At 55.4% G+C, this 9,303-nt stretch overlaps 1 protein-coding gene across 1 annotated transcript; it reads right to left on the bottom strand.

Annotated features, from left to right (window-relative positions):
• Positions 1-7,979: 7,979 nt before the first annotated feature.
• On the bottom strand, positions 7,980-9,043 carry LOC127316676 (auxin-induced in root cultures protein 12). The gene has a single exon (XM_051347121.2). The coding sequence runs from the start codon at positions 8,949-8,951 to the stop codon at positions 8,175-8,177; it is 777 nt and encodes a 258-aa protein (XP_051203081.1). The 5' UTR covers positions 8,952-9,043; the 3' UTR covers positions 7,980-8,174.
• Between the last annotated feature and the right edge of the window lie 260 nt (positions 9,044-9,303).

Here is a 9,303-nt window from a genome sequence, read left to right as displayed (position 1 = left end):
GTCGATGGATGAGAGACGACGAGTGAGCATACCTTGGCCTCAAAGTCGGCGCCGCTCACCGGGCGAGTTTCGATCTCCTCATGTATGTCGTGCCACTTGCTGCACGCCACCTGCATGATCCCCCAATGGGTGCCTATTGTCTTGTCGCCGCGTATCATCACCGTCTTGTTGAAGTAGGGATCGATGATTTTGCGCTTGTCAAACACCAACTTGACCCGCTGCCAATACGTCTCGTAGTTTTGATTGGGACCGGTGATGCCGTTCATGGAAACGGTCTTCCAAGCTTCGGCGAGGCACTCCTCTTCTTTGCCCGTCCATTTGATCCGCGGCTCGGTCGGCGGCGAGTTCTTCTTCCTTTTCTTCCTCCCCTTCGACGTCGTCGTGGGTTCGGGCGCGTCTTGTTCATCGACGTCCTGGTCGAGGTCGGCCTGCTCATCTTCTTCATCGACGTCTTGGGTGCTGTCACCAAACTCGTCGTTCTGATCATCGACGGCACCCCGCGATGCGATGGCTTCCGTCGCCCTTGCCCCCTCTTGTGTGAAGAAACCCGGGCTCGACGCGGCGGCCATGGAGCCCGACGTGATCATCTCGTGCATCACTTCTTCATTCGGCGGCGGCATCCCGGGTTGGAGAAGGAGACCGGCCCACGACACAGGGCAGGCGAGATGCCCTCGTACATCGCACTGTCGTACTCCGGCGGCGACTGCATAAACCTCGTCATGCCGGCGACGTAGGTGTCCTGGAACATGGCCAGTGACACCGGCGAGAAGGTGGAAGGAGAGCCGATCGTACCTTGGGTCGGCCATGGCCCGAGGAATTGGCCAACGCACGGCTGGCCAATATTCATGGAGACCAGCCTCGCCTGTTCGTCTGCCGCCGCCGCCCACTTCCCCGCGAGCTTCTTCTCCCTCTCTGCCCTGCCGCGAGTTTCGTTCCGCCGCCGCTCCACATCGTCCACCCACCTTGCGTTTGTCCAGCCTGGCGACCTCTCTTTTGGCGCCCGCGGCTTCCTCGCCTTCGGCGGCGATCTTCTTCGGTGGCATGGTGGTGGAAGGGAAGAGTAGGAGCTGCAACTGTGGGGGAATGGCGGTAGCTTCTCTGAAATTCGGCGGGGAAATGGTTCTATGCGGCGCATTTTGGAGGGAAAACGAAATAAATGGAGGCAACTTCTTCTATCGGCGACACCGCGGGCCCGCTCGACGTTTCGCTCATTTTTGTTTCGTCCGGAGTCCCCGACCGGGTCTCGGGAAGCCAGGGATGGCCTGGGGCATGGGCTCTCCGAATGGATTAAATGCTTATTCCGGGGGGAAAGAGAAGCCGGGGGCGCGGCTGGACCAAATAACACCGTCCAAATGGGAAAAAAAAAGAGCTACCGAGGATCTTATCGGGAAGACGGCTGGAGATGCTCTTACGTGCTAACCAAGCTAGATAAGAGAAATGCATGTGGATCAACTGTAAGCAAGGTTTTCTCACGGATACTCATAATTCTTTTCAGTTAATCAATAAAGCTTTTTAAGGTTGAAAAAAAAGGCTTCCCCGACACGTTTTGTGGAGATCCATGTGCGCACCTGCGAGACTGGTAGGTAAGCGCGCACTCGCCACACTCACCTCGCGCCAGTGATCACGTCAGACCCAACAGGGAGAATCCCCTCTCGCCATGCTCTCGCAGGACGCGCCGCTCGCTGAATGGCAGACGAGAGAATCCACCGAAACGCGACGCGAGCACCCTAGAACGGCAATCGATCGAGACAGAGCTCGCCCTCGTCTTCACATGGGTGGAAATTGATGTGTGGTCCATGCCGGAGCTGGAAAGGGCTGCCGGACAGCCGGCCGTCCGATCCACCGTCGCGTCGCTCCTGCAACAAGCCGACGGGCGACACGGTGGCTGGCTGGCCGGAATCATTGCCTCTACCTACCGTGCTATCGGCAGATGCAGCGTGTGCGTGTGGGCGATTTGCACAAAAATAACCCAAAAGTGAAAGAAAAGCACAGAATGACCCTCCGGCGAAACTATTTCACCAATCTAACCCTTTTGTGTGGCGCCCCTCCCACGGGCGCCACACATGCCCATGTGGCTCCCCTCCTGCCGGCGCCACTGACCCAGCCGACGTGGCCCCCTCGCCGCTGAGCTGGTGCGCCCATCCGACGTGGCAGCATGTGTGGCGCCCCTCCCAACGGCGCCACACATGCCAACTTATATCAAGTTTTGGGTCGAAAACATCCAGGGGCTCCGGAACCTCTGGGACTTAGCCGTTTTGCGAGGCTCGATGTGTGGCGCCGACTCCACTGGCGCCACACTAGCATATGTGGCGCCGATGCCACGGGCGCCACACATAGAGGCTCGCGAAAACGGCTAAGGACTTATCGTCCGGAGCCCCCTGGATGTTTTCGACCCAATGTTGATATAAGTTGGCATGTGTGGCGCCGATGCCACGGCGCCACACAAGCACTTGTGGCGCCGCTGGAAGGGCGCCACACATTGACTTTTGTTAAAAACATGAAAAATCCTACCAAACTCCAACGATTCTGAGTACAACATTGGACACAACAAGTAGCAATTTCATGACATACACATATAACACTTCATAGGTCACATTGGAGCACGTAGATTCAAACAACAAGTAGCATTACAGACCATGGTTCGACATGACATAGGGTTCACAAATCGATACTTATGAATATAGAGTTCACAACAACACGTGGGCACATCCTAGTAGCGTCCTCGACGTGCCGTCCTCGCGGGCTGCTTCCGGACGGCCATCCTCTTCGTCCGCTGCCGTGGCTGCTCTGCTGCTGCTCTGCTCCTGCTGCTGCTCCTGCTCCTGCTCCTCCTCCTCCTCCTCCTCCTCATCCTCCTCCTCCTCCTCTGAAGAGAACGGCTCGTCGTTCCTCATCCTCGACATATCTGATCTCCGCCGCGGCCCCTCATCCTCCTCAGTGACAACCTTCTTTCCTCGGCTGACATAATCTTCCGGAGTGTACCGGTTTGGACCCTTGCCCCTTGGCTTCAACTGGTAAGCTGACCGTGCGGCTTGCTTGGAGGTACGCTTTGGAAGTATGGCTTGACTCAGAATTAGCTCGTCCTCAGGAATCTTCACAAACACGAACACATGAGATTACAAAGTTGAAATTAGGAAGAACATGTTTGACAGCAACAAAATAGTCCATACCTCCCGCTCTTCTGAAGAGGAAGATGTAGCGATTTCGGCTTCCGGCAACCTAGCAAGTCAAGCTAACCGCCGCATCTTTCGTGCAGTGTTCTGCGTCATCCCGTTCATGGTTACAAATCCACCACATCATAGTATCGTACATTCAAAGTTGGTGACCATACCTTAATGAAATACCGCAACGGTCCGACAGGCTTGTCATCTGTCCCGCTCTGCTCCCACATAACCTCGCACTCCTCAAATTTGTTTTTTCGATCTCCTTCCGCTGTGACAAATATAGCATACACAATTGAAGCGTTCACATGGCAATGTAGATGATGTACTAGTTAGTGAGAGAATAGAATACCACGAAGTTCAGCTCGGAAGCAATAGAAGTCGATCTCCCTCTGCGAGCAAATCTGTCGTGCTGGCTTTGCCCAACCTCATCGAACTGGATGGGGTCGTCCAAGATCTCCTCAGGATACGCGTGCTTAACTAACTCGATACGCGTGTTCTCATGGAACCACTCGAGGTAGTTGTTGAAAGCGGCGAAGTTGTGAGGCACAATCCGCTCAGTGGCCGACATTCCGTGCCGCTTCCAAACACTGTTGGAACGCTGCGATGTGGCCGCTATGATGGACTGGCCAATTTGTGATCTTCCTCTGCCGCTGCCTATCAAGCCTGCAAGAATCAACAAGTTAGTTTGTACCTCTTCTATCAAGAATCTTCCATCGCATGATTCCAGAAGTTTACCTATGAAGCGCTCTTTGTCCGTGTCTTGCCACACTGGTGGGCACTCCTGATACAGCCCAAACTGTCTCATCACTCTTTGCGGCTGGTGGTGTTCAACAAGCCACATGCATATGAGTGGGCAGCGCATACGCCAGAACCGCGCCTCCTCCGTGCACTTGTGGTTGAGGTCAGTCATCGACGCGCCAATACGGTAGTAGCTACCATATGGCTCCCATTCCACCTGCAAAGCATACAAATATCTCAGAATTTAGAACATGCCGTAGAATCAATGAAAAATAGGATTGCAAAAGAGTGATCGGTTACACCGCTCAGCGGTAAGAGTGTCCAACTCCGCAGTTGTACCGCATGTACATGATCTTTGGATCGCCCGACATCTCCGAGACATTGTCCCAAAGGTATGCCCAAGTGGGCTCCCGATCGTGAAAGTGAGGGTAATGAGGCCATGGCCTCTCGTTGAGTACCCTAGGCCGCCCAACCGATAGGCGGTCCCAGCTCCATACGGAAAATAGGAGCATGCATCCACCAATACCGCCGCTCCCAAGTCCCGCTTCCCAGTTCTGCGACAAGCTTCGTCCAACTGCGCACGTAAGACATTTGGTTAGTACTCTGTCTAGCACACTACTATAGGAAAATAGTACATAGAGCAAATCATCACCTGCCGGTAGAGGTAGGCAAGTGCCGCTGTTCCCCAACTCCAACGGCCATCCAACACCGTTAGCGCCTTCAGCCAACACCAATGGGCCAGCTTCCCCACCGTCGGGAAAGAGAGTCCTCGAAATCATGTACCATAAGTACACGCGGGCGTACGTCCTCCGAGTGTCCTCGTCGGCCTCTTCCGGGCATTCTCCAAAGTTAGTCCTGATCCATTCGAAAGACGCGCCGGCGGGAGCTCTCTTCTTTGGATCTGCTGGCGGCGGAGGAGCCACGCCAATAAGCACCTCCATCTGCCGGCGCCACCCATCGTAAGCCGTGTTCATACACGTGGCTCGCCCGAATAGGTAGTCCAAGGATCATGGAAACATCCTGGAGAGTAGGGGCCATCTCGCCGGCCCTCAAGTGGAAGGTGTGAGTCTCCGGCCTCCACCCAGGTCGACAAGGGCGGTGAGTGCCGACGGGTTCATGAGTGGACCCCCACGGCTTACAAGGGATATGAACGGGAGAAGACCGGTAGGCCGGATGAACTCCGTGTACCTCTCGTCGTACGGTATATCCGATGTGCCATGGTAACGAATCTTCAAAGGTTGAAGATCCGTTCCCTTCTCCGTCATATGAACAACCCGGTGCACCCTGTCGTACTCTTCATCCAGAAGCCACACCATCCTACATGTATGAGCAACACATACAACATATTATGAGCCATTCATACCAAATATGAGCAACACATACATGAGAATATATCCAAATAAGCCATCACACATACATTCCTAACAAATATGAGTTATTCCATCAAGAATACTAGGCATATGTAACACATATGAATTTCGTAAAACATACCATTCCTAGCCGCATAATTTCGTAAAATTTCATTCAACACATCTAGGGTTCCTACATATCTAGGGTTCCTACATATCTAGGGTTCCTACACATACACATTCAACACATACATAGCCATTTCAAATCTAGTTTCCATGTCTAGGGTTGATGTACAAATCTAGCAAGATCTATGAAATTAGTGGATGAATGTGAGGGATTCGAAGGGGATTACCTTGAGGAATGGATGGGGAAGAGATTGGCCGGTCAGATCTGACGAATTTGTGCCCGATTTGTTGGGGGAGAGAGGGAGGGAGGAGGAGGAACCGCCGGCCGCCTTGGGGGAGAGAGGGAGGGAGGAAAAGAAACAGAGAAGAAGATGGTCGGGCTGGGCGCGGGCGCGGGCGCCACACTTAAGTGGATGTGTGGCGCCCGTGGCATCGGCGCCACACAGGCAAGTGTGGCGCCCGTGGGGTCGGCGCCACACATCGAGCCTCGCAAAACGGCTAAGTCCCAGAGGATTTGTCTCACAGTATGTTTGGGCAATTCCAAGTGCATGTGTGGCGCCGTTGGGAGGGGCGCCACACATGCTGCCACGTCGGATGGGCGCACCAGCTCAGCGGCGAGGGGGCCACGTCGGCTGGGTCGATGTGGCGCCGCGGGAGGGAGCCACATGGGCATGTGTGGCGCCCGTGGGAGGGACGCCACACAAAAGGGTTAGATTGGTGAAATAGTTTCGCCGGAGGGTCAGTCTGTGCTTTTCTTTCACTTTTGGGTTATTTTTGTGTAAATCGCCGTGCGTGTGCGCTTCACGGACAGGCCACACACGGTACTAGGTTCCAACAGTACAAAGTTTCTTTTCCTGAATGAAGAAAAAAGCAGGCCATCTTTTCCATCTGCTGAAGAAGAGAAGAATAGTGTAGGGGGCAATACACCACGCACGTTCTACAGGATCCAGCAACAGGTTTTCTTTTTCGCTGACGGGAAAGAGTACCAAAGAAGATTGACCAAGGTACTACTGCCCGCTTGTGCCGGTCAAAAAACACTTCACAGTTTAATCGTCGGTAGAAGAAAAATATCTGCCCTGGGTCTCAACTTGAACTGCCTGCTCACAGGGTGAGGACCGAGGAGCATTGACGAACCGACATGAGCACATGAACATCCACAGTTCCACACGCACAAGTAAAAAAACATGAGCAGTGCTCCGTGCTAGTAAGAGCATCCCCACTCGTTTGGGCTCCCCACGCCCAAATCCAGCGAAATTTAGCGCCGGATGGATGTAGTTTTTGGCCTGGGGAGGCCCATTTTTCCAGCCGCGAGCCCATGGACGCGCACCCACCGCGTGCAAAGCGACGGCGCAGTCACCGGGAAGGGCAATCGTCGGAGTTCCCTCGACGCATTGAACCGTCGCGAAGTGGACTGGAGAGCCGGAACGACTCGTCGGGAACGGTCGAAATGGCCTCGATGCGAGAACCGCCGTAATGGAGCACGAACTCCGCGGAAGAGCAACCGGCGCTCTCTGTCGTCGAGAGACCTACATATACGGTTTTCGACGGGCGACGCCATTCATCTGTTCTCTCGTCACCATCCTCCGTCAACCATGAGCGATATCTCTTGGCCATCGGACACCGACGGCGAGGGAAGCCGCACTGGATGGCGCCATTGGTGGGATCGAGTGCATCGTCCGGCCAGCCGACGATTCCCCCGCCCGCCGGCCAGCCGAGGACGAGTGGGACGACGAGGGAGGAGGACGAAGAGGCCGTGGAGCAGGGCGAGGAGCGAGGCGAGGAAGAGGCCGAGGAAGAGGAGGAGGAGCGAGAGCAGCGAGGAGGAGGAGCGGAGGAGGAGGACGAAGAAGCTGATGAGGACGACGACGAGGACTCAACTTCCTCCGACGAGGAGGTGGCGAGCCGGAAGCGTCGCCGCGACGACGATGAGGCGGGGCCTTCTAAGAAGAAGAAGAAGTAGTTTAGTTTTAAAGTTTTTATATGTAATTTTTATGTTTATTCGAATTATATTCGAAATATATATATAATCTATCTATGTTGCACCACTTGAGAGTTCAAAGCTTTCGTTCGACGAGGGTATTGCCGTAGATCGGGAAGACGAGGGTTTTGCCGTAGATCGGGAAGACGAGGGTTTTGCCGTAGATCGGAGGCCATTGTCGCCGACAAGTTGGGGCCACGCGCGCTTTCGTTTCGTCGAGTCCCGAGCGCTCCCCGGGGGGCCGGGGATGTCGTGGGATCGCCGGATGGATTTAGGCCCAAATCCGGACGAAAACGAGGAACCGGGGACGCGACTGGGCCGAATTACGCCGTCCGGATGGAAAAAACGCTCGCCAGGGGCCTGTTCGGGGGGACGAGTGGAGATGCTCTAATGCCCATGGCCGATGTGGGACACCGTTGCCTCCTCCTTGCTCATCATCAAGGTTTCGAAAGGTAAATGATTCCAACTACTATCGTGTAAAGCTAGATCTGATCGCCACCAAACACTTTGTACCGGGGAGTACACTCCTCTGGACGATCATCAAAGCTGTCAACATGCCGACTGCAGTAATCAGTAATCACTGAGGAGGACTGCTAGCAGCACTGTCTAAAAACACCAGCTCAATAAATAACTAGCACACCAAACATCTTTTATTTCGAAAGAAAATACCAACAAAATTAGAACTACTAGGCAGCAAGATCATCGATGCATCCACAAAAAATGGAACAATAAACATTGTTCAAGAAATGCTTCCCTCCTGCGAGCGCATGCGCCTCCACTAATTATGGTACTCAACCGTGCTATCACCGAGAAATGCTATCATACTACGGCCAAGAAACCCATCAACGCGAGCGCAACGCCTGCAACTGACGACACGCCGACCGTGGCCGCCGCAGAGGCGGGCTTCCCGGCAGCCGGCGTCGTGGCAGCTCCAGCGCCGCCCACGCTACCGGCGGACCCGGCCGGGCCACCGGACATCGCCGCGGGCGCGGGCGCCGGGGCGGTCGCCTTGCCGGAGAGCACGAGCTTGGCCTTGGCGGCGAGGTTGCCGGCCGCGAACGCGTGCTTGTCCGGTGCCCCGCCGGTGACGGAGGTGCCCACCTGCCACACCTGGTTAACCGCCTTCATCCCCTTCTTCAGCTGCAGCTTCCCGTACAGCCGGATCTTGCCGCCGCTCCCGGCGTCGGCGGCCAGCTCCGTGGCCGGGAACGCGATGGGCGTCGACGCCCCGCCCAGCGGCACGTACCCCGTGATGTTGTACGTCTTCACGGCGGGCGCGGAGGAGGAGCCTTTGAGGGCCACCAGCGCCTGCGCGCCGGCCATGCCCTCGCCCGTCGGGTTCAGCGCCCACGCCACCCACCCGTTCGGCCCCGCCGGCGCCGCCACGAACGCCACCGACAGGGACGACTTGGCCTCGTCGTACGTCCAGTGCAGCGCGGCCCCCAGCTGTGGCAGGTCCGAGCACGTCGCGTACGTCTTCCCAGCCGGGAACTTCTCCGCCGCGCACGCGCCGGCCGCAGAGGCCAAGCGCGCTGAGGCCGCCGCCAGGACGAGCACCAGCAGCGCGATGTGGTGCGGCACTGTGGAAGAAGCCATTTCGCTGGGTTTGAGCTCGCTTCAAGATGTTCTTGGAGTGGTGGTGGTGCAGTGGAACTAGCGAGCGAGGGGTGAGCACCGGGGAGGGTGAGCGGGTGAGGTTTTATAACGGTAGGAGCGGGGTTTGTGGTGTTTCCCGTTGCTAAGTCGGGATTTTAGGTAGGTGTAAATTGTAATAACGCTTTTTCTAGGTCAGTGCAAATGTGTAATGACACGGCGGCGACAAAAAAAAAGAATGTTATTTCTGAGTCCTGTGGGTGTTGCGTGTGCTGGCCACAACCCACAGGCGTTGGCGCATTTTTTTTAAATTTGTTTATTTTAGAAATAATACTCGTTTTTAGGTTTTTTCACG

This window comes from Lolium perenne, chromosome 7 (genome assembly GCF_019359855.2).
Source record: "Lolium perenne isolate Kyuss_39 chromosome 7, Kyuss_2.0, whole genome shotgun sequence".
Lineage (NCBI taxonomy): Eukaryota > Viridiplantae > Streptophyta > Magnoliopsida > Poales > Poaceae > Lolium > Lolium perenne.
Note: the sequence above shows the minus strand (reverse complement) of the source record. Positions and strands in the feature narration are given on the sequence as shown.